At 35.4% G+C, this 25691-nt stretch overlaps 3 protein-coding genes across 3 annotated transcripts in view; 1 reads left to right on the forward strand and 2 right to left on the reverse strand.

The window, feature by feature from the left end:
- Positions 1–5165, reverse strand: part of LOC140752529 (phospholipid-transporting ATPase ABCA3) — a 40799-nt gene extending 35634 nt beyond the window's left edge. The window contains exons 1-3 of the mRNA XM_073086866.1: positions 4570–5165; positions 2778–2904; positions 1522–1622 (exon numbers count right to left, since the gene is read on the reverse strand). Of these exons, the coding sequence (XP_072942967.1) occupies positions 1522–1622; positions 2778–2904; positions 4570–4782 (441 nt within the window). The 5' untranslated portion in view covers positions 4783–5165. The remainder of the gene's footprint in view (positions 1–1521; positions 1623–2777; positions 2905–4569) is intronic.
- Positions 5166–6562: 1397 nt separating this feature from the next.
- On the forward strand, positions 6563–8022 carry LOC140752105 (uncharacterized). The gene is made up of 3 exons (XM_073086278.1): positions 6563–6872; positions 7150–7273; positions 7821–8022. The coding sequence occupies exons 1-3, from the start codon at positions 6578–6580 to the stop codon at positions 8005–8007; spliced, it is 606 nt and encodes a 201-aa protein (XP_072942379.1). The 5' UTR covers positions 6563–6577; the 3' UTR covers positions 8008–8022.
- A 266-nt stretch (positions 8023–8288) lies between these two features.
- On the reverse strand, positions 8289–25652 carry LOC140752058 (uncharacterized). Its single transcript, XM_073086204.1, has 15 exons — positions 25448–25652; positions 24876–24979; positions 17850–17921; positions 17238–17387; positions 16432–16630; positions 14450–14620; positions 13184–13347; positions 12333–12464; positions 11587–11715; positions 11069–11236; positions 10084–10209; positions 9915–10006; positions 9327–9513; positions 8928–8960; positions 8289–8449 (listed from the first exon to the last, which is right to left on the reverse strand). The coding sequence occupies exons 1-15, from the start codon at positions 25539–25541 to the stop codon at positions 8390–8392; spliced, it is 1881 nt and encodes a 626-aa protein (XP_072942305.1). The 5' UTR covers positions 25542–25652; the 3' UTR covers positions 8289–8389.
- Positions 25653–25691: the final 39 nt, after the last annotated feature.

Genomic DNA, 25691 nt, shown 5'->3' on the forward strand with positions numbered 1-25691 from the left:
AGTGTTGTTTCTCACTCCAAAACTCACATAATTGAGTTTGTCTTCAAAATTACTACTTGGACACTTCAGGGCCTTTGAAACGTAAGGTACGTGCGTTTCTAAATTTGGATCTCACGATATACCAGATCTCATTTTCTCAGTCAATTAAATTATTTAAAATTAAATAAAATATTATATTTCATTGAAACTATGTAGAAAGCGGCGTTAACCTTCACCTGTATTGTAATAACAATTGCAATTGTCGCAAAAACACGGTATTTACAGCTTTCCGTTCCGGTTCCAAGTGTTTGAATAACATTTGTAACGTTTGTATTGTATTCAGGTGATCGTGCAGTTAATAGCGATTATAATAATTGACCAAAACATGATCTATTACCACTACAGCCCATATTTTAATGGAATTGAGGAAGCAATCGGCGGTTTCATGCCACCAAAGTTTTATTTTAATTGTTAGTTATGATAGCAACTGTGAAAATTTAAAGTATCCGAAATGCGCCAAAAAAGCGGTTCGTATCGGTATCAGGACCCCTTTTATTTTGAGTTTTATAATTTGTTAATGGTAAAAGTAATTAACACATTGTAAAAAATCAAGTGGCTGATCTATAATAATTAAAGAGAAATAGTCCTGTCACAGACGGACGGATAAACAGACAGAGGCTGAGTAAGAGGGTCCCGTTTTTACCTTGGGGTTACGGATCTCTAGAAAAATTTCCTCGTTTTTAATATGAGTCTATTCATTTTTTATGTCCTAGAAATTCCAAATTTTCAACCTTTGGTAGGCAAAAATCAATCTGTCCAATAGATTGATTTTTAAAAATAAATGTTACTATTACAAAACTACAATTTCAGTCGTACCCTAACTCAGACATAACCCCAACTAACCTTACTCAAGCAATATTCTTTATTGAATGAGTAGCGATGATGCACGCACTGCACGCGCAAATCCCAATCACACGATCGCATGTTACGTGATACAACTATAAACATTACACTCCCTACTACGCGTAGGCATGTGGCATGTTCTTTTTAACTGTTATCTGTCCTACCGTTAAACCACCTTGAACATGTGACTCATTTATCGTTAAATTAGATTAATTATTGTATGTATTGTAATTACAGTTATTAAGACTTTATAATAACTGTTTTTTTCTTCTATATACGCGATATTTAATTATAAACGAATGAAGCTCATACATAGCGTGTAAAATTGATAAGGCAAATTTACTGGAAATTCCTAAATTTATAACAATGCAATCAAACCCAAAAAAAAACTACTTCACCTAAAATTATATGGTAGAGAGACGGTAAAACTCTTTAAATAAATAACTTTAAGTCTTCATAATTTAAAGGTTTAATCTAACTTTATAAAATCCATTGAAGTGGGTACTACAGAGATATTATTTTTACGAATGATACGCATTGTTTGTATTCGTACCTTAGATACAAAAATCATTCTTTCATAAAGGAACAATGAAGCTTTATTAATTAAAAATTCTGCGAACTTAACAGAACAGTACGTACCAGAAATTCGACGAGAGCAACGTTTTTATCCAGAATACTATCAGAGCGCAGGAATTCATTTATATCAGTCACTGGGATAGCATTCGTCTTCCTGCCGAGTTCTGTAAAATAACAACTTATTTTAATATTACATTTTATGATTACTGAAGTGACACGAGCATAAAGATCTTAACATAAAGTGGAGTGTCCACTTTATGTTAAGTGATTATTCTGCTTGTAGACATTTGTACTCAAATCGAAATAGGAACTTAGGTCGCCATGAGGTGCGCGATTTTCTGATTTCTAAGTTGATCGCCTCTTGTGTCTTTCTCTTACCGTAATATTAAAAACATCAGACCTTGACACAACTGTTATATTAAAATTGATACAAAAAGGGTAATTATAAATGTTATTGAATGTATCTGTAGCAGCATACATCACACAAAACAAAATGACCATTTGATATTTAAAGTTATATCTGTTGCCCATAATCTTCTAAAACCGATTAAAAATAATGATTCGCCAAGTACGAGTCGATCTCGCACATGGACTCGCTCGTACTTCCAAATGTTTATATGAAACAAAAATAGATAACGTTGTGGTGATGATGAATGATACGTAAACAACTTATAATAAAAATAAAATAACTATATATAAATATGTAATATGTTTTATGGGTTCCGTTTTTACCCTATGGGTACGGAACCCTAATAAATCCACTTGTGGTTGATCATCGGACAAGTGAAGTAAGGTTTTATGGCCAATATTTGACAGATATTTTTGGCCTCAAGGTTTAATAACTGTTATCACATATTAGCAAATGGGACCGATGTTTCAACATGGTCTGCAAAACACGGAAATGCGTATGAAATTTGACTACATGTTGCATAACTTTGTAGATAAGTTATGATATTTAAGATCTACAGTAGGCACGGGGCTAGGCCTACATGTCGTACTACTCCCAATGACCGAAGGTGGTAAAACACTTGTGTTTTAACTCCGGAGGCACCTCCACCACATTTGTTTGCCTAATAACAGCAGTGCTAAGTTGCGGTGTTTCGTTTGGAATGATATGGTAAGAGAGATATACTTATCGGAGGTGTTCCAACTTAGTCCTCAAAGGTAGCAACAAGTTGGTAGCTAACTTTAGGTAATCTCACTTGGGATTGATCACAGACGTACATTGGCTACTAACCATCATGTGGACTGCATACCCAATTGCCATTTCAATATTATAAAATAAGAAAATCACAATCAATTTTTATATAAAAACTCACCACGTCGATTTTGTTGTTTCGGATACAGCTGCTCACAGGTTTTGTTCATGATCAGTTCTGTGTAGTTTGTTAGAGGGTGGTAGTATATTTGTGTTGGTGGTTGGAAGTCATCTAGCATCATCGGCTCCTGTACAAAAACAAAATACAATAAAACATTTTATTGTACACATACAAATAAGTAACTGGTCTAAGCTAGATTTGCCACTTCAATTATAAAGTCAAGGTAAAATTACAGTTCTATGATCTTAGTATGGGGCTTAGGTATAATGTTATCCTAGAAGACTAAGTAAGAATGCCTTAAATAAGTATGTGATCCCTATCAGACCCTTAAAACCAAAACACAGAAGTATTTAACACTTGTTGTAAGACATAAATAGGTGTGAAGGTGCTACCTCCAGAGGCTAACTACAAACGGTATATCACTTTCAATTTTATACCTTCCAAAAAGTATAAAATAGAAACAGTTCATTTGTATAGAATTTAACATTTATTTATATTATATAGTGCGTTAATATTGTATAAGCCAATTAATTTATTGATGCAAGGTCGGGAGACCCCTTCTGGTAGCTGTAATAGGTTTGTTAATGGAATAATTGATTTTCTCAATTAATATGTTAGGTCAAACATATTAATTGATTTAGAAATGTAGGTACAACAGCCTTTAATTCCCGACGAGCTCCTGCTAGTTTATCAACTTAAATACAAAGTAAATTGAATTTGAAAAGTCTCAGTGATCATTTCAATATAATACTGGTGGATGCATATGTAAACAGATGTATTGTTTTTTAGAATCAGAGTTTTTTTTATAGAGGAGTAGCAGATGAGCGTGCAGTCCATCTGATGGTTAGTGGCTATTGCCACCCATGGACATCCATAATCAACTCTATATAAGATTAGATTCAGAGATTGACTAACCCTGACCTATGAGGACTAAGCTGGCAAGTCATGTCTCAGAAAAGTATGTCTCCATCAACACACCCTTCAAACCAGAATACAGCAGCACTTAATCTGTGTTTCTTTTGTAACAGCAGTCTGTTACAAAAGGGATTGTTAGGGAGAAATAGGTATGGTGGTGGTGCCTTCGGAGTGGAACCACAGAGGGTTCTGCCACCTTCTAACTACTGCCAACTTCTAACTTGCGTGATTTAATCTTCAACATGTATAAACTAAGAAAGAAAGTTAAATGAAATTGTTAATTAATGAAGGTAGTTACATAACTGCAATGTGCAAGTTTATAAATCAAAGAAGTTTTAATATGATTACTGGGTTACCAATAAACTAATCTTAATAGATACAATGATGTGTCACTGTTCATAGTCTTCATACTGTATTATATAGTTCACGCCAAACTGCTAGTCCACACTGAAGTTATTGCGAGCAGGTGTAGTCCAACAATTTGCTATGGCAAGCAATCCATTTCTATATTCAGAGCGGACTAGCAGTTTTACGCGGACTTTACTGTCATACATGGTGATGTCCGAAGCTAATCAACCAACATCAAGTTTTTGCAAGAGTATATAAAGAGTTTCAGTTTGCAAGATAGCATCTAAGGTGGTTGTAATTGAGATCCAAAAAGATTATCTCTTATTGCAGAACATCTTTTCAGGTTTACAATATAGTCAATAATAAATCCATAAATAATTGTAAATATACAATAAATTATAAATGGCACAAACAAAAAAGAAATTGTTTAGAGTCGTTTAGTGAAAAATTTATCTCAAGCACTTTTCTGTTTCTGAGCAGAGCCAGGACACCAGAAATTGTTAATGATGTTATGGCAATAATAACTTACCGTATTTCTGATGTTGAACTTGTCCACCACAAAAGATTTTGGTTTTGGGTTGATATCATCCTTGAAGGTAAATAAGATCATGAAGAGGAGGATTGGAACCACAAATTCTGCGATTGTTAGAATATATCTTCTGACGCGCACGATGGCATGCCTCCAAATAAGGACCAGAAGCCTTTTTAGGAAGCCTACATCATCATCACCAATTTTCTCCATAGTGGATTTAGGTGTAGGTCGATCGATATTTCAAAAGTTTCCGCACGGCCGGATCGTTATGTGCAACCACCCATAAACATTGCTATTGTTTGCAAAATACCAGGAACACACTCATTACATTGTATTTTGATACCGTATGTTAGTCATTAGTCTCACATTTAATGAGCGCACTGAGAAACATTATATAAATTAGCCAGTCATTCTAGAGGTGAAATTTAAGCACGGCTATTAATATAGCCGTTTAAGTAAGACACAACTCTGTTAGCTTAAAATCGTCTTTTTCACACGAATTTTTAAATATCAACAAGAACTACAATCTTTTGGAGATGCCTTTGACTGACTGAAGTGACTGAACTGGCCCGTAATGTTGCCGCTACTGCGCTTGGAACTACCTATGTTTGAAATAAAAAATAATGTTACTGCACAAGCTATATATAATTTACATAATCTTTCTTCAATAAAAAAAAAAAGGATAAAAAAGGTACATAAAAATAGGTAAATAATTTCAATAAAAAAGGTACTAGCAATCAAATATCCTTTTTTATTATATTTTCAGTTTCAACAATTTTAATTCTATTTGCAATATTTTGAGACGGATAAATTTATTTTTTCTTCGAATTTACTTTTCGGTATTGTATCATTATGTCAAAATTATAATTTATTTCCCCCTTGGTTTATTTAAACTTTATTACTTAACATAAATTTCTGATAATAATCCTATAATTCATTTTATACAAAAGAGATTTTATAAAAAAGTTATGATTTTATAAAGTATTTACCTCGTTAAATAGTCGTTTAAAAATATATTACCCTATTTCAATGTTATTCCATCGATTTCCTTATAAAATGGTAAACGGCATACCTATGGCAACATTATCGCGTACATATGGTATGTCAAGACTGACATAATAAAAAGTCTACTAAATAGGGTTGGCGCAACCATAAACTCACTGAACAATATCTCGAATAATTATTTATAATGATATGGTGACAAAACGAACATATAATCGATATAATGCACCGTTGTTTTTCTTATTAATTATTTTAAGATATATATTACCAAGGATAACCAATTGATAATCGACAATATATCAATTTCGGTAATTTACTATAAAACTATAAATCATCTGTCTAGTAAAGTACTTAAAAAACAAAAATATTGATTTAGTATTTAAGTCGAGTACCGCGCAGGCTCGAAAATTTCCATACGGAGTCTATTGCAACTGGTTTCAATAAAATCAATCTCCTTTGAATGATGAATAAGGGTTGATCATAGATATATTATCCTACTGACGTATATATCTATGGGGTTGATGGTGGATAAAATATTTTGAGGTGCTATTAAAGCACTATACATAAATTAAATAATCTAAAAAATATAATAAAACGCTACCTTAAGTTACTCAAATAATTATTATCCAACACTGTGTCATGACTTAAACAACAACTATCATTGCATTCGCATTTTTTCTACAGATATGATTGTCAACTTTAAATCTACCCACAATAACACTACGCTAACCCATTTAAATTTGTTTATATTTTGTAATTTCTCTGTAAGTGATTTTTTTTTTGTAAAATCTTATGAGAAATAAATGTCTTTAAACGTAAGTACCTATTTTATGCATTGCATTATGTAAATTGTACACATCATCGGTTAAGCACTTAAGCAGAATTAGGTTCGCGTGCTTATACATTGTTGTTAATTAAAGAGTCATAATTGATTGCCCTATGACTATACAGTTAAAATAGCTACATACTACTGAGTCGGTTTCTTAACGCATGGCTTCTAAATATGAAAGCGTTTATAACTTTATTTTTGTATTGCACACCAATGTCATGGTCATGTAGACCCGAAGGATCCTGGCCAGAGTCTCCTGGAAAGAATAGTAAAAAAAAAGATTCCAATAAAACAGGAAATTATTTTTCACCAAATAATTCCTGGGGTGGATGGACTCCGCCAGAAGGGAACGATGACTGGAAGCAGTGGATTGAAAAATGGGGGAAATACAGGACCACAGATCGACCAGAGAGCGACGAGTGGGATTCGGAGAGGGGTCCCGATTCTAACTGGCCTCAAAATTGGAGGGGTAATTCCCATGCATTCCCATTACATTTTGTGATGTGTATTATGATGCAATGACTACAATAGTTAAATGAAGAGCATGCATCTAAGCATTGTTAATTAAAAGAAACGTCTTGAAGACTTTGAGTATTTAATTTTTTTATTGCATATAAAAAAAGAAAAGTTCGCAATACAAATGATTTGTTAGTTTTTTCTTAAACCGCGCGATCACGGAACTGGTACTTAGTTAAGCTTAGTCTAAACTTAGTACCTACAATACTTTTACTTCCCAATATCCTTAGGTTATGGAACTGGCATCGCAGGCGTCCCTCCACCTCCCTGGGCCTACCTCCCGGAGAGTTACGACAAGCCGGAGTATTGCTTTCATCGCCCGGAGTACGGAGATTGCATAGAAGATATAACAAGGTGGGTATGTTGATAATAGAAAAGTGTAGGTACAGTGTAGTACAGGTAAAGTGAGTAGCAGAAAGTGTTGAGAGTAAACCCTTTAGTCTATACTAATATTATAAAGAGGAAAACTTTGTTTGTTTGTTTGGTTGTAGGTAATGAATAGCTTCAAAAACTACTGTACCGATTTTAAAAATTCTTTCACCATTCGAAAGCTACATTATCCACGACTAACATAGGCTATATCTTATATGAAGTATATTTGATAAATAGATTTTGATGTGGTACAAAGTTTGCCGGGTCAGCTCGTATTCTACATAAAATTAGATATTCTGTTTATATGTATGCACGACCCAAATGAAAAGGTTTGAATAACAAATCGCCCTTGGCCAGCGTGATATTTTACATTAAACTCTCTTCATTTTGAAAGGGATACGTGCTCAGCAGTAAGACAATGAAAGGGTTAGTGACGAGGAAGGAGATCATCGAACAAAATCGTAAAAATATGCTTATTATTTTCCTTGACGAGTGACGTCCTTATCGATTCAAGTGGCTTATCTTCTAGATGGGGCTTCAACCCCACTTCAGGGCTATGCGAGACGTTCCCGTACAGCGGCTGCGGGGGCAACCAGAACAACTTCGTGAGCAAGGCGCGCTGCGTCACCGCCTGCGTGGACTGCGCCGCGCCGGAGTGCGAGGATGACCCCGGTGTCAACTTTGAGGAATTGGTAGACTTGGACCTTAATGTATGAATGGATTTTTTGTAATTTCACCCACGAGAAAAACATATTTCGATTCCAAAGTTTTGTTTAAGACGCGCTTGAGAGACACAATAAATTATTTTTTGTTCGATTTTAAAGTAATTGTGCTAATGACGCGTCCATTAACTTTCATGAAATGGACGTTTTTCGAAACTAATAATACCATACCGATAAAAATATTAGCACTATTTGCTGTAATTCTGATCATTTCGCTATGGCAATATTTATTTTTATAATGTAATCTACATTTTATTTAACAACGAAACAACAAGTAGTTCACCTTTACTTTATTAGAAAATAATTGTAAGTGTATAAACATGTATGTATCGAATGGATCATGATCAATGATCAATGATGAAGAATATCTTCTTCACTACGCATCCTCCTCTTCTTCCTCATCTTCATCTTCCTTGGGTTCATCAGTTGGCTCCGGCTGTAAAGGATAATAATAAAGAAATACTTAATAAGTTTTTTTATTCCAAATATAGAAATAGCAGACGAGCGTACGGTTGATGCAGTCCATCTGATGGTAAGTGGATACTGTCACCCATGAACATTTGTAATCAACCTTAAATAGGATTAGATTCCTACTTGAAGTCGGCCAAACATTCGCCCTTACCCCTGAGGACTAAGCTGTAACGCCTCGAAAAGTGTGGCTCCTTTACAACACCCTTCAAAGCAGAACACAGCAACGCTTAACACTGCTGTTATTAGGCAGAAATGGGTGTGGCGGTGGTGCCGCCGGAGTCGGACTACACAGAGTTCTATTTTGAAAATCATATATTGACATATCAGTCAACTGGTTACACGAGAATTTATTTTGAGCTCGATTATTATTTTGAGATCGATTTTGAGCTAGATTGTCGAGAAAACTTTTTCAAAACCAGTTTACAACAAAAAAATATAAATACCTCTGGTTCCGGCTCGGGTGCTGCGACCACTTCCTGCAAAATACAATAAAAACGAAAAATGTTACTTGTTTTGCGTGCAATTGATATTCTTAATAAAGGAGATACAACCGCAGTTTGAAGCTTTCAACTCTTCTCAGGTAAGTACATATTTTATTTCGGGTTTTTGTTGTAATCAACTCCAGATACGGTTACATATTTCCTAAGTTCTGCCACAGATGCGTCGCTACCTCTGAGGACTACGCTGGAACGCCTCAGAAAAGTATGTCTTCCTTACCACACCCATCAAACACACAGCAGCGCTTAACACTGCTGTTATGAGGCAGAAATAGGTGTGGCTGTGGTGCCGCCGTCGAACCACAAATGGTCCTACCACCTTCAAAACCAAATCCTTCAACTAACTTGTATTTCCTCCTCGACGACACTCTCTTCCTCCTCGTACTGGTCGCCGTAGCCGACGGGGAAGAGCGTGAGGCAGTCGCGCTCGCCGGACGCCACGTCGGCGCTGATGTAGCAGGGGTTGAAGCCGGCCAGCTGCAGCAGCGGCAGGCTCCGCTTCCGCGACACCATCAGCGCTAGGCGGTCTTTGCTGAACATTTTATTATACATATCTCTAACGCTTGTTAAAAAATCAATCTACAATTTTTACCAACGAGAGAATGAAATTTAACAAGTCCAGTATGAAGTTATCAAATGACGATTTATGCTAGGCAAAAAGTTGGATAATGTTGGATATTGATACTTTTTGTAAACCAAAAATAGAATGCTGTAGAAAAACTCTGTATTGAATTTAGAAAATATGTCATCGGTATTCTTGCTCTAGCCTTCACACAGAACGCTCGCTAAGCACTAAATATACTGTTAAACTCTGCTATTTCCTAGTTTTCTTTCATATACATTAAATGAATAGATTATTAATAACGAGTATAAGAGAGTTGAAGAAGAGGGGCACACATGTGATCTGTCAAACATACTATGTGTTGTACTTACTGCTTTCGTACTCTTTGCATCTTGTCGTATTGCTTGATCGTGAACGCAAGGTGTTCAGCTGAGTAAGGATCGTCACCAATAAATACACCAGCCTGCAAGTATTCATGATTGTGTAATTTCAAATGCAACGTCTCTTCACAAAAGCCAATTATCAAAATTGTTAGTTTACATTTAATATTTCATTAGGAAACTGTTGCATGACTTCTAGGACGTCGTGTCGCTTGTCGATGGTGAACATGACCAGCACGTGTGGCGGGAGGTGCTCTGTCTCGATGGGGGTTAAGTCGGTCACCACCTGGAAAACAATTAACGATAGACTTCGCCCATAAATTAATAAAGATTACTTGCTCCTAACAAGAAAATGTAACCAGTTTTGAGAATTGAAATAGTTGCGTTAAAAAGTTTTGCCACGTCCATGTGCTATAATGTCCCTATAATATTTGAAACTCTTATTTATTTATTAAGTAGCTAACCGCATACAACATTACAAATCTATTGAAGGCTTATTTTACAAATCCATGATATTCGTAACTTGCCATAATATTGAACAAATGTTCGTTTCATACTGTACTGGTTCGGTTAGTACAAATATAATGCAAATCGGTCCACTACCGTCCTACCCGCACGGCGTCCACACTAAGACTGCCAGACTGCCAGTGACGTGCCAGATCAACTGACAGCCAACTCGATGTCGCCAGATGCGCACCACTACCGCACGCTACACCAATACTCGTATCTATGTTTAGTGTCTAATTATGTGCGTATATACTAATACACTACACATACGTTTAAGTATTTAACTCTTTAAAAAAGTAGGTGAGTACGTATACATCATCATCATCAACAACAACCCATTACTGTCCCACTGCTGGGCACGAGTCTCCTCTCAGAATGAGAAGGATTAGGTCATAGTCACTGCGCTGGCCAAGTGCGTATTAGTAGACTTCACATACATTTGAGATTTTTTTCTTTATAAATCTCTCATGTATGCAGGTTTCCTCACGATGTTTTCCTTCACCGTTTAGCAATACGCACGTTACTTTGAAAAATCAGAGGCCTGGGATTTGACCCTAGGACTCCTCGATCGAGAGGTCAAGTTTCTTAACCACTAGGCTGCACTGCAACTGCACACTCCACTGCACTGAAAATATCACCTTAGGATAGAAGTAAGCCAGTCCATTAGCCTTCGCCAAGTCGTTAGGCGGCGAGTAGAGGCCGGGCACGAACAGCCCGCCCGGCGGGATGTAGTCCTCGCCCTCCACCGACACGTCCGAGTGGAACTCCTCCTCCTCTTCCACCTTCTCCATTTCGATGTCTTCTGGCTGTAAATTGGATATAGGTTTGAAGGTTTTTTTTTATAATATAGGAGGAGCAGATAGGAGGACGAGCATGCTGTCCACGTAACGGTAAGTGGCTACTGCCGCCCATGGACATCCGTAATCAACTCCAGATAGGATTAGATATTCCTACGTGAGGTCGGCCACAGATGTGCCGCTACCCCTGAGGACTAAGTTGAAACTGTTGTAATACATCAGACAATTGCATTGCATAGTAGTTTGCTACGTCTATATTATAATAAAGTGATGTAGGATAGAAGTAGCGAATACATTATATTTTGTTTCGATGTAGGTCTTTCAAGTAAGTACTACTTCTTTCAATTTAAAATTCTTACTGGTTCTTCAGTGGCTTCAGTTTCAGCTTTTTCAGTTTCTTCACCCTCTACAGCTTCTACACCTTCTACGCCTTCCTCGCCTTCAACTCCTTCTTCACCAACCGCCTGCGGTTCTGGTTCCGCTGGTAACTGTTAATGATAAAAAGTATAATCATTAACATTATCATTTTTTTTTGTATAATAATATATTTTTACAGTCTATGGCATATGTTAAGGTGTTTTGTACGTAAGCTTAAATTAAATTTAAGATAATTGTGAGAATCATTCACCGGCATATACATAACAAACATCTAATTTATATACTCTTCATTTCTATTATATGGGAGATTAAAACAGACAAACTAGTTTTTAGACAAGAACCTTTAGGCATAGCAACGCACTTATAATGACCCACATGACTGAGTGGTAATCATCCCGGTCTGACTCTGATATGCAAATTTTTCTTTCGTTTTGAATAATTCTGTACCATATACGTTCATAAATAAATGACGTTTTCAATATGTATGGAAAACTCAATTCATTCATCACATATTAAGTATAGGTATTTATTTATTTATAAACTTTATTATACCTTAACCTTCATTGGTATAAAAGGCGGATTTAATGCTAGAAGCATACTTTGACAGTCTACCTTTAGGCTAAACAAAAAAGCAAGGCGAGCAAGGCGGTATTCAAATGTGTAGGAAAAGTATATTATAACCTCTATGTTACTTTTTTACGTAAAAAGTTTCGGAAATGTGACTTACTCCTGCTTGAATGCGGGCCATTCGTTCCTCTTCTTGCCGCTGCTTCTCCAGCCTCTGCCTCTCTTCCTCCGCCTCGCGCGCCAGGCGAGCCTGCTCCGCTGCAAGGCGCTCGCGCTCTTCTTTTTCTTCCCGCTGTGGTTTTAAACCATAGGGTCAAATTAATTGACCTTTAAAGTACTTCGTCTATATTAAAACCATTAATAGCCTAGTGATTATGAAACTCGGCCTCTTGATCGAAGGCCTCGTCGTAGGTTCAAATCCCAGGCACGCACCTCTGAATTCTCAATGTTATGTGCGTAATAGAAATGAATTAACACTTGCTTAAACGGTGAAGAAAAACACCGTGAGGAAACCTGCATACCTGAGCAACCTTAAAAAAATGTGTCCAAAGTTATGTGAAATCTATCAATTCGCACTTGGCCAGCGCGATGGCCTAATCCTTCTGATTAAAATCAGATGGATTGTTTGATGGATTGTGAGATGGATGGATGGTTGATGATGATTAAAATCAGTATGTATATATTTTGGCCTACCAAAGATTGAAACTTAACCATTTCTAGTCAGCAGATATTGTTAAATTTCGATATATGGTGTGCAAGAAGCGATAGATTGATTATTATTTATGAAAAAAGAACGTAAGATAATGAAATTATCAAATTTATTCAGAAACCACCTTAGTTTGCTTACATTGGCCTCATTACTTTAAGATTAAATTTCAAAGATTTATTTGGAAATCCTGATAAAACATCCACAAAAGTTTTGTATGTATTTTTCTTCAGAAGGTATCGTCATCAAATTTAATTTAATTATAATGCCGACGTCTAAAAATAAAGAAAGAATAAGGATCTTACCAGCTTTTGCATCCTTGCTTCGTAACGCTCCCTGCGCACTTCCCGAGCCGTCTTGCTGATGGAGGCGTACCGTTCGTACGCTGGTATTGGTGGCACTTGCTTCTCCGGCGGCACGTCTTCCTTGGGTATGGGGATCTCTTCGTACAACGCATGCCTCATTAGTTCTACAAGAAGTTTTATTTGAGTATGTATTTTAATTTACTTCATACTCAAACAATCCCTTAAATACTGCGAAGCACATTGTTATGTCTCTAGAAAATCTTAAAATATTAAAAATAACATTAATATAAGTCGAAGATTTATGTTAGCAATCTACACTAATATTATAAAGTGGAAAACTTTGTTTGTTTGTTTGGTTGTAATGAATAGGCTTAAAAACTACTGGACCGATTTTAAAAATTCTTTCACCATTCAAAAGCTACATTATCCACGAGTAACATAGGCTACATTTTATATGAAATATATTTGATAAATAGATTTTGAGGCGGTACAAAGTTTGCCGGGTCAGCTAGTAGGAAATAAAGTGTAATAATGATATAGATATGTTAGCAATGCCATATCACACGAGTCTCTTTAGATTCCTCATCATTCACGAAGGATAATACCTATTATGCGGTTCGTAGGTAGGTATGAAGCCAAGGAGATATATTGGTCCACCGAAAAGATACACTATGAACTTCACACTTAATCATAATTATATATAATACGGCAAACGTTGTGTTGCCATATAAATAAAAAATGTTAACTCTTATCACTTAGGGGTATGAAAAATAGATAGTAGCCGATTCTCAGATCTACGGAATATGCATATAAAATTTGGTGAAAATCGATAAAGCTGTTTCGGAGGAGTATGGTAACTAACATTGTGACAAGAGAATTTTATATATCAGATAATCTTTTGTAAATATCACTTCACAATCAAAACACGCGAAAACATTTCACCGAGCACGTGGAGCGCGTGCGCATCAGTCGAAGGTAACGATCGAACTGCTAGTGAAATCCCTCCCGTGATCTATGACGTTGGCGACTTGCCGTCAAATAGGTACCTATAGCGTAACCCTACATAACTATAACGCAAAACTACCCTCATATTATTATTTGTTTATTTTGCTTTTATCTTTCTCGTACAATTGAATAGTGAAAACTGTATTTATTTTATTCCATTGTGTTGTATTAATAAAATATCTACCTGCGTATAAACAAATGAAATAATTTTACTTCGTCCACTTTCCTTATCCTTATACTTCACCGTTTCACGAAACTTACTAACAAAGTCCCGGTTATCTGTCTCAAACATCTTGAAGAGCACGACGAGCGCCTCCCCGGTCATGAGCGCGTGCAGGCAGGCCTCGTTGGGGTCCACGTCGCTCATGTACAGCGCCTCCTTCGCACCGCTTTCTGTTATTTTGAAGGTCTCTTTGGCTGCCACTGTTATGTCTGTAGAACGTTAATGAGGATCAGTCTTCGATCTAGATTTGCACTTCAACAATTTTTAGTATGCAGCAATCGTCAAATGACGATTGGTAAACAAAGCATTGATAAATTGATTTAATAACAGACATACGTTACGCAGCAATCCATAAGATCTACATGGATGTAAGCATGAGAAAAATCCTTTATCATCCATATTATTACATTTTATATATTAAAACCTAAGTTGATCTTCTGGAACCGTGTGGCGGAGCGTTAACTATACCAGTCTAACGCGCTGAGGGTTCTGGGTTTGATCCCCGGCCAGATAGATATCTAAATTTATTATTCTTTATTTATCTATTAATTTTTAGATGTCTAAATGACAAATTTAGATATCTATTATTAGTCTGGGTGTTTGTGTATTCATCTATGTGTGTGTTCTTGGCATCCACGACACAGGGAATCCTAGTGTAGTGTGGGTCTGTGAGTGTAGAAAGCGTATTAACACGTTAGCTGCGGAACGCGGCTTAAAACACCTCGTCCATGTCTGGTCGTTATAGCGGTAAGAAAAAACTTTAACTTCTCTGTGGTGCGAGAGGCATAACTTCCGTCTGGTTCAGTGTAGGAGAGTGATAACTATATGTTTGTGATGTGCTACTGATTCCTAGTTCTATGGTACACCAACCTAATGTCGGGTTTGTTAGACCTCGTACCGCACTGAACAAATAATAATGCTAACACAGTGCGGAACGAGGTTGGGAACGTCTCGTTTCCCCACGCACCTCGTACCGCACCCCACGCTAGCTTCACGTGGTTAGTGTTGTGCAACGCAGTCGAGGCTGCGTAGCGACGAAGTAGGACCGCTATCTTTATGTTGAAAATTATCATGTCGAAACGTTGCCAAAAAAAGTTGATGATGGAGGAAGATGAAGAAAAACCGGTTGAAAAATCTGAGCCAGAATCAGAATACAGGAAGATATTTCAAAAACAGGTAAGTCACAAATATACTCTGTCTAGGTGAAAGTCCAGTAGTGAGACTTGGCAGGCTAGGCGTATATCCGTATAGTAAGAAATTACATTATAGATAATTACATTTCCTGTTATAGTTCAAACAAAAGTTAAGTAGCTACATTATTGATATAGGAAACGTAGGCAAAATCGTTACCGAGTATTCCGATTACTCTTTACCCTAATCTACTCGCTCCTACTTTTCAGAATCCACTGCAAAGAAAGCACATCATCTCGATAAGGGTCCAAAGAAGAAGAGATGTGTCGGATGCTACGAAAAACTCCGCACATTCTTGACATGTCGTGAGGCAGACAAAAAAAACCAAAAAAAAAATCTCACGGAATGCACTGTTTGCAAAAAACCTTATTGTCTGAAATGTTTCAATGAAAAACATCGATAACTTTTCCCCTTTTTGTATTCATTCTGTCCATAACGTTGATAAATAAAAACAATAAAATAAAATCGATATTTATTTTCCCATCACTAAATTATATGGAAACCTGCCAGTTTTCAGTGCGGTCCGAGGTGCATTAGACCCACATTTTATTTTACCCATAGAATCTAAAGTAACGAATTTAACCAAGGGCGGCGGCAGTTTTAGGTTAATCAACTCATTGTTAATAATAATCAAGACAAAAGCCGTCGATTTTGTCTTATTTGGCGCCAAAAAAAGGATTTTAGTCTCCTTCGGGCGGTGGGATTTAACACGCCTCGTGCCGCCACAATGTCGGATATAGGACGAGGTTTAAAACAACTCGTAACGCAGTAATGGAAAGTACAGAAAAATCTGTGCCGCAGGGAACGTGTTAAAACCTAAGTTACTTACTGATTAAATCCCATTTCTCGTACAGATCATAGTGCGCCTTATGGCAATGCGGAAAGAAGAGTATGAAGTTGATTCTCCTGACGTGCCTGGCGAGTCTCTCGGCAACTCGCTTCTTGCGCGCCGCCAGCGTCAGGGTGCGCAGACGCTCGGTAGCTTCACGCGACTGCTCTTCCAGCTTCAAGTTCTCCTCTATCTTTGCCTATGTGCAGCCGTTTTTACTTTATATGTTATTGGTAATTTATTTTAAAGTTAAGTATATAAGATTACTACGTACGACGATGGAACTATAATATTTGTCTAATTTTGCCAATACAAAACTTTCATAACAATTGTGTTAAGTAAATTAGATAGGATACAAATTTAGAACAACCACCTAATTGTTTTTTTGAGTATTAATTTTCAAACCTGAATTATTAACAACTTCAAAACACAGTAGCGAGGAAAATAAAGTTAAGTACAACGTGCTATTAAAGTTTATAACACAAAGTATGTTTGAAAGTTAACTTCAGGAAAGGCAGAATGTTCGGAAGAAAATCTAGAAGCCGACTTATTTTAGGCATTTCACTGGAAACTTCAGTTTTTCAAGCAAGAATGTGCCTTCGAGAAGAATATAAGTCCAATTCTTCTGGGATTAGCTTACAACAACCCATAAATTTCTCTGTAGTAGGTATAAAGAAATATTGTGTATGTAATATTGAGGTAAAAAACGTCTTCTATATACGGAATGTACGTGTTTTAATTCATATACTTTTCTTGCTCCTCACACCATGCTCTTAAGTTTCTTAATAGAAAAAGAAGTGCAATACCGCTTCTTCAGGTAGCAGCTCGTATATTTCCTGCATCGTCCGCGGCACGCCCGTGTCGATCGACTTCTGCATCAGGCCCAGCTCCTCCTCTATGATCCTGCAGAGCTCGATGCCATTCGCCCCGAACATTGCACGGGTTAGTTTACCTTTCTGTCATGTTAAAAGAAATTAGCATGGTTTTTAGGATACCGAAATTATCTAGATTCGTGTTACTTCATTCTTCTTACTTTAGTGCGTTTATTACCACTTGGTATTCAATAGCTAATGATATGTCGCTAAGTGACTATTGCCGCATTCAGTTTCAGCTTCAATATATACTTTATACTACTTTATATTTATCAATACTTTGATAAATAATTTTATTTATCCGAATATATCTATCATTGTTTTGGAAATTCGTTACAAGGGTTAGCAACGTATCTCAAATAAAAAAATAAGGATAGATACGGATTTTAGACTCGAAGAAAATACTACTTAGCTTGATTTTTAATGGACCCGAATATATAGGCTGCATTATTTTTTTTGGTCTGGGAGATTCTATTTTAAAAATGCAACTTTGATAAATACAAAGCAACAACCTACTTATGTATATGTATATAACAGATACGTAACCTCAATAAAAAGAAAAACAGGTTCGCTTTTATTCTTGAATCTCTCCAAAACGTCTATATTGTCCGCTAAAGCCTGAAAATAATTTTAAAGGTTAAAATGTGATTATTGTGTGAAGGAAATTATTCGGATTCGTGTGAAAATGATTGTTGGGGGGAAATTATTCAAAACTTTTAGGTATATCGGAAGCCGTTACGGTTTCGGAAAGATTTTTTTTCGAATATCCGGTAGTATTGGTAACGGTCATAATGGGGTTCATATAGGCTATGTGAACTTGGCACCCGACTTCGGAAAATTGAACTTTTTTTTTATGATTCCTATAGACTATGGTAAGTAGTTGTTTGTAGTAAAAAATATTTCGTTTGTAGTTGCCCCAAAAAAAAAATTGGTGACCTTGAAAAAAATCTCAGCACCCGAGTTTGAAAAATCGAACTTTTTTTTTATGATTCCTATAGACTATAGTAAGTAGTTGTTTGTAGTAAAAAAAAATTCGTTTGTAGTTGGCCCAAAAAAAATTGGTGACCTTGAAAAAAATTCGAATCCGATTTTGAAAAATCGAACGTTTTTTTATGATTCCTATAGACTATAGTGGGTAGTTCTTTAAAGTAACATTCATTTGATAAAACTAACTCAGAAACACAACTAAAAGACTTTGAAAAGTAACCCATGACCCCTAGATTCGATCGAGATTCCAATAAAATTATTACAACTACAAACAAAATTATCGCCAATATTAACAAAAACCAAGTACTATAAATTAAACTTATATACTGCAAACAACATAGAGTTACTACAAACAAAAATATCGCTACTACAAACGAAATAGACTTACTACAAACAAAAATATCGCTACTTCAATCGAAAAAGAGCTATTACAAACGAATTATCTCCAATATAAACAGAATAAAGTTACTACAAACGGGATTATCGCTACTACAAACGAAATATGGGAACTACAAATAAAAATATCGCTACTACAAACGAAATAGAGCTACTACAAACGAGTTATCGCCAATATGAACAGAAGAGAGTTACTACAAACGGAATTATCGCTACTACAAACGAAATAGAGCTACTACAAACGAGTTATCGCCAATATGAACAGAATAGAGTTACTACAAACGGAATTATCGCTACTACAAACGAAATAGAGCTAATACAAACGAGATATCGCCAATATGAACAGAATAGAGTTACAACAAACGAAATTATCGCTACTACAAACGAAATAGTGTTACTACAAACGAAAATATCACTACTACAAACGAAATAGGGCTACTTCAAACGAGATATCGCCAATATGAACAGAATAAATTTACTACAAACGGGATTATCGCTACTACAAACGAAATATGGGAACTACAAATAAAAATATCGCTACTACAAACGAAATAGAGCTACTACAAACGAGATATCGCCAATATGAACAGAATAGAGTTACTACAAACGAAAATATCACTACTACAAACGAAATAGGGCTACTACAAACGAGTTATCGCCAATATGAACAGAATACAGTTACTACAAACGGAATTATCGCTACTACAAACGAAATAGTGTTACTACAAACGAAAATATCACTACTACAAATGAAATAGGGCTACTACAAACGAGATATCGCCAATATGAACAGAATAGAGTTACTACAAACGAAATTATCGCTACTACAAACGAAATAGGGTTACTACAAACGAAAATATCACTACTACAAACGAAATAGAGCTACTACAAACGAGTTATCGCCAATATGAACAGAATAGAGTTACTACAAACGGAATTATCGCTACTACAAACGAAATAGTGTTACTACAAACGAAAATATCACTACTACAAAAGAAATAGAGCTACTACAAACGAGTTATCGCCAATATGAACAGAATAAAGTTACTACAAACGGAATTATTGCTACTACAAACGAAATAGTGTTACTACAAACGAAAATATAACTACTACAAACGAAATAGGGCTACTACAAACGAGATATCGCCAATATGAACAGAATAGAGTTACTACAAACGAAATTATCGCTACTACAAACGAAATAGGGTTACTACAAACGAAATATCGCCAATATGAACAGAATAAAGTTACTACAAACGGGATTATCGCTACTACAAACGAAATAGTGTTACTACAAACGACAATATCACTACTACAAACGAAATAGAGCTACTACAAACGAGTTATCGCCAATATGAACAAAATAAAGTTACTACAAACGGAATTATCGCTACTACAAACGAAATAGTGTTACTACAAACGAAAATATAACTACTACAAACGAAATAGGGCTACTACAAACGAGATATCGCCAATATGAACAGAATAGAGTTACTACAAACGAAATTATCGCTACTACAAACGAAATAGGGTTACTACAAACGAAACTATCACTACTACAAACGAAATAGGGCTACTACAAACGAAACTATCACTACTACAAACGAAATAGGGTTACTACAAACGAAATATCGCCAATATGAACAGAATAAAGTTACTACAAACGGGATTATCGCTACTACAAACGAAATAGTGCTACTACAAACGAAACTATCACTACTACAAACGAAATAGAGCTACTACAAACGAGTTATCGCCAATATGAACAGAATAGAGTTACTACAAACGAAAAAATCACTACTACAAACGAAATAGGGTTACTACAAACGAAATATCGGCAATATGAACAGAATAAAGTTACTACAAACGGGATTATCGCTACTACAAACGAAATAGTGTTACAACAAATGAAAATATCACTACTACAAACGAAATAGAGCTACTACAAACGAGTTATCGCCAATATGAACAGAATAGAGTTACTACAAACGAGATTATGGCTACTACAAACGAAATATGGGAACTACAAATAAAAATATCGCTACTACAAACGAAATAGAGCTACTACAAACGAGTTATCGCCAATATGAACAAAATAGAGTTACTACAAACGAAATTATCGCTACTACAAACGAAATAGTGTTACTACAAACGAAAATATCACTACTACAAACGAAATAGGGCTACTACAAACGAGATATCGCCAATATGAACAGAATAAATTTACTACAAACGGGATTATCGCTACTACAAACGAAATAGTGTTACTACAAATAAAAATATCGCTACTACAAACGAAATAGAGCTACTACAAACGAGATATCGCCAATATGAACAGAAGAGAGTTACTACAAACGGAATTATCGCTACTACAAACGAAATAGTGTTACTACAAACGAAAATATCACTACTACAAACGAAATAGGGCTACTACAAACGAGATATCGCCAATATGAACAGTATAAAGTTACTACAAACGGGATTATCGCTACTACAAACGAAATATGGGAACTACAAATAAAAATATCGCTACTACAAACGAAATAGAGCTACTACAAACGAGTTATCGCCAATATGAACAAAATAGAGTTACTACAAACGAAATTATCGCTACTACAAACGAAATAGTGTTACTACAAACGAAAATATCACTACTACAAACGAAATAGGGCTACTACAAACGAGATATCGCCAATATGAACAGAATAAATTTACTACAAACGGGATTATCGCTACTACAAACGAAATAGTGTTACTACAAATAAAAATATCGCTACTACAAACGAAATAGAGCTACTACAAACGAGATATCGCCAATATGAACAGAAGAGAGTTACTACAAACGGAATTATCGCTACTACAAACGAAATAGTGTTACTACAAACGAAAATATCACTACTACAAACGAAATAGGGCTACTACAAACGAGATATCGCCAATATGAACAGAATAGAGTTACTACAAACGAAATTATCGCTACTACAAACGAAATAGTGTTACTACAAACGAAAATATCACTACTACAAACGAAATAGAGCTACTACAAACGAGTTAACGCCAATATGAACAGAATAAAGTTACTACAAACGGAATTATTGCTACTACAAACGAAATAGTGTTACTACAAACGAAAATATCACTACTACAAACGAAATAGGGCTACTACAAACGAGATATCGCCAATATGAACAGAATAAAGTTACTACAAACGGAATTATCGCTACTACAAACGAAATAGTGTTACTACAAACGAAAATATCACTACTACAAACGAAATAGGGCTACTACAAACGAGATATCGCCAATATGAACAGAATAGAGTTACTACAAACGAAATAGTGTTACTACAAACGAAAATATCACTACTACAAACGAAATAGAGCTACTACAAACGAGTTATCGCCAATATGAACAAAATAAAGTTACTACAAACGGGATTATCGCTACTACAAACGAAATATGGGAACTACAAATAAAAATATCGATACTAAAAACGAAATAGAGCTACTACAAACGAGTTATCGCCAATATGAACAGAATAGAGTTACTACTAACGAAATTATCGCTACTACAAACGAAATAGTGTTACTACAAACGAAAATATCACTACTACAAACGAAATAGAGCTACTACAAACGAGTTATCGCCAATATGAACAGAATAAAGTTACTACAAACGGAATTATCGCTACTACAAACGAAATATGGGAACTACAAGCGAATTTATGTTAATTTTTGCTTCCTGGGTATTCCATTTCTAAGCCCGTTTGTAAGCTCGTTTGTAGTAGCCCTATTTCGTTTGTAGTAGTGATATTTTCGTTTGTAGTAACACTATTTCGTTTGTAGTAGCGATAATTTCGTTTGTAGTAACTCTATTCTGTTCATATTGGCGATAACTCGTTTGTAGTAGCTCTATTTCGTTTGTAGTAGTGATATTTTCGTTTGTAGTAACACTATTTCGTTTGTAGTAGCGATAATTCCGTTTGTAGTAACTCTCTTCTGTTCATATTGGCGATATCTCGTTTGTAGTAACTCTATTTCGTTTGTAGTGGCGATATTTTTATTTGTAGTTCCCATATTTCGTTTGTAGTAGCGATAATCCCGTTTGTAGTAAATTTATTCTGTTCATATTGGCGATATCTCGTTTGTAGTAGCCCTATTTCGTTTGTAGTAGTGATATTTTCGTTTGTAGTAGTGATATTTTTGTTTGTAGTAACACTATTTCGTTTGTAGTAGCGATAATTTTGTTTGTAGTTACTCTATTCTGTTCATATTGGCGATATCTCGTTTGTAGTAGCCCTATTTCGTTTGTAGTAGTGATATTTTCGTTTGTAGTAACACTATTTCGTTTGTAGTAGCGATAATTCCGTTTGTAGTAACTTTATTCTGTTCATATTGGCGATAACTCGTTTGTAGTAGCTCTATTTCGTTTGTAGTAGTGATATTTTCGTTTGTAGTAACACTATTTCGTTTGTAGTAGCGATAATTCCGTTTGTAGTAACTCTCTTCTGTTCATATTGGCGATATCTCGTTTGTAGTAGCTCTATTTCGTTTGTAGTAGCGATATTTTTATTTGTTGTTCCCATATTTCGTTTGTAGTAGCGATAATCCCGTTTGTAGTAAATGTATTCTGTTCATATTGGCGATATCTCGTTTGTAGTAGCCCTATTTCGTTTGTAGTAATGATATTTTCGTTTGTAGTAACACTATTTCGTTTGTAGTAGCGATAATCCCGTTTGTAGTAAATTTATTCTGTTTATATTGGCGATATCTCGTTTGTAGTAGCCCTATTTCGTTTGTAGTAGTGATGTTTTCGTTTGTAGTAACACTATTTCGTTTGTAGTAGCGATAATTCCGTTTGTAGTAACTCTGTTTTGTTCATATTGGCGATAACTCGTTTGTAGTAGCTCTATTTCGTTTGTAGTAGCGATATTTTTATTTGTAGTTCCCATATTTCGTTTGTAGTAGCGATAATCCCGTTTGTAGTAACTTTATACTGTTCATATTGGCGATATCTCGTTTGTAGTAGCCCTATTTCGTTTGTAGTAGTGATATTTTCGTTTGTAGTAACACTATTTCGTTTGTAGTAGCGATAATCCCGTGTGTAGTAACTTTATTCTGTTCATATTGGAGATAATTCGTTTGTAATAGCTCTTTTTCGATTGAAGTAGCGATATTTTTGTTTGCAGTAAGTCTATTTCGTTTCTGGTAGCGATATTTTTGTTTGTAGTAACTCTTATGTTGTTTGCAGTATATAAGTTTAATTTGTAGTACTTGGTTTTTGTTAATATTGGCGATAATTTTGTTTGTAGTTGTAATAATTTTATTGGAATCTCGATCGAATCTAGGGTTCATGGGATACTTTTCAAAGTCTTTTAGTTGTGTTTCCGAGTTAGTTTTATCAAAAGAATGTTACTTTAAAGAACTACCCACTATAGTCTATAGGAATCATAAAAAAACGTTCGATTTTTCAAAATCGGATTCGAATTTTTTTCAAGGTCACCAATTTTTTTTGGGCCAACTACAAACGAATTTTTTTTTACTACAAACAACTACTTACTATAGTCTATAGGAATCATAAAAAAAAAGTTCGATTTTTCAAAGTCGGGTGCTGAGATTTTTTTCAAGGTCACCAATTTTTTTTTGGGGCAACTACAAACGAAATATTTTTTACTACAAACAACTACTTACCATAGTCTATAGGAATCATAAAAAAAAAGTTCAATTTTCCGAAGTCGGGTGCCAAGTTCACATAGCCGGTTCATATATACAATTTACGCACAGGGTGTATTTACACTTGTGTATATTTACATGCAGTGATAGCCTAGTGGTTAAGAAACTCGGCCTGTCGATCGAGGGGTCCGAGGTTCAAATCCCAGGCATGCACCTCTAATTTTTCAAAGTTATGTGCGTATTAGAAATTAATTATCACTTGCTAAATGGTGAAGGAAAACATCGTGAGGAAATCTGCATACCAGAGAGATAAATAAAAAAAATCTCATAGGTATGTGAAGTCTACCAATACGCACTTGGCCAGCGCGGTGGACTATGGCCTAATCCTCCTCATTATGAGAGGAGACCCGTGCCCAGCGGTGGGACAGTGATGGGTTGTTGATGTGATGATGTATATTTACAAGCTTTAAATGTATGTATTTAAGTAGGTATTTACAAATTAAATACATATATACACCTTTGCCATCGCTATACGATCTTGTCCGATTTCCAGCTTGCCCTTCCTCACAGCGTTTCCTGTCGCCAAACAGTTTCCACAAAAATCTGAATACACCTCCATACCTGGATGGAAACAGTAATGAAGATTCAAATGATAATGCATTCATTCTTCTGTCATCCCCAATACATTTATACAAATTTATAATCTTCTATACTAATATTATAAAGAGGAAAACTTTGTTTGTTTGTTTGATTGTAATGAATATGCTCAAAAACTACTGTACCGATTTAAAAAATTCTTTCACCATTCGAAAGCTACATTATTCACGAGTAACATTGGCTATATTTTATATGATATGAAATATATTTGATAAATAGATTTTGAGGAGGTACAAAGTTTGCCGGATCAGCTAGTAGTTATATTTTGAAAAAATAAATAATACTTAGTCGATTGTCATGATTTCATTGAGTCAGTAATGTCACCTATTTTTACATCATAATACGCAAGTAATTTATTAAATGTTTGACCTTTCAACTTGGTTATTAGTGGTAGGAGCGCGTCTGTGGTGTAATATAGATTTTAACACTTACAAATCAGCTGATGGTAATGGGCTTCGAGATAAGCTTCAAAGTCTTCATTAGACTCTATGGAGTCCTGGATAGAAACCTGTCCCTTACGGGCCATTTTAATAGTAACAACTTATCGAATAAGATATAATTATAATAACGCTAAGATATCGAAGTTTCCTTGTCTTTGTCAAATATATGCCAAACAGAATATTTTTTTAATCTTCTTTTAGGCTATAGTTAGCAAAAAGTGTAAGTAAAACCTACA

The sequence above is a fragment of the Epargyreus clarus genome, unplaced genomic scaffold (assembly GCF_041222505.1).
Source record: "Epargyreus clarus isolate Ecla_fem2 unplaced genomic scaffold, WU_Ecla_fem_2.2 ptg000024l, whole genome shotgun sequence".
NCBI classification, from domain to species: Eukaryota; Metazoa; Arthropoda; class Insecta; order Lepidoptera; family Hesperiidae; genus Epargyreus; species Epargyreus clarus.

What these genes read in the sequence shown, in the direction of transcription:
- LOC140752105 (XM_073086278.1), top strand. Translation starts at nt 6,578, where the DNA reads ATGAAAGCGTTTATAACTTTATTTTTGTATTGCACACCAATGTCATGG. An exon ending in CTGGCCTCAAAATTGGAGGG is followed by an intron (nt 6,873 to 7,149) that starts GTAATTCCCATG and finishes CAATATCCTTAG; the next exon opens with GTTATGGAACTGGCATCGCA. An exon ending in TGCATAGAAGATATAACAAG is followed by an intron (nt 7,274 to 7,820) that starts GTGGGTATGTTG and finishes CTTATCTTCTAG; the next exon opens with ATGGGGCTTCAACCCCACTT.
- LOC140752058 (XM_073086204.1), bottom strand. Translation starts at nt 25,541, where the DNA reads ATGGCCCGTAAGGGACAGGTTTCTATCCAGGACTCCATAGAGTCTAAT. An exon ending in TGGCCCGCATTCAAGCAGGA is followed by an intron (nt 11,716 to 12,332) that starts GTAAGTCACATT and finishes TATCATTAACAG; the next exon opens with TTACCAGCGGAACCAGAACC. An exon ending in ATGCAAAGAGTACGAAAGCA is followed by an intron (nt 9,514 to 9,914) that starts GTAAGTACAACA and finishes TAAAATGTTCAG; the next exon opens with CAAAGACCGCCTAGCGCTGA.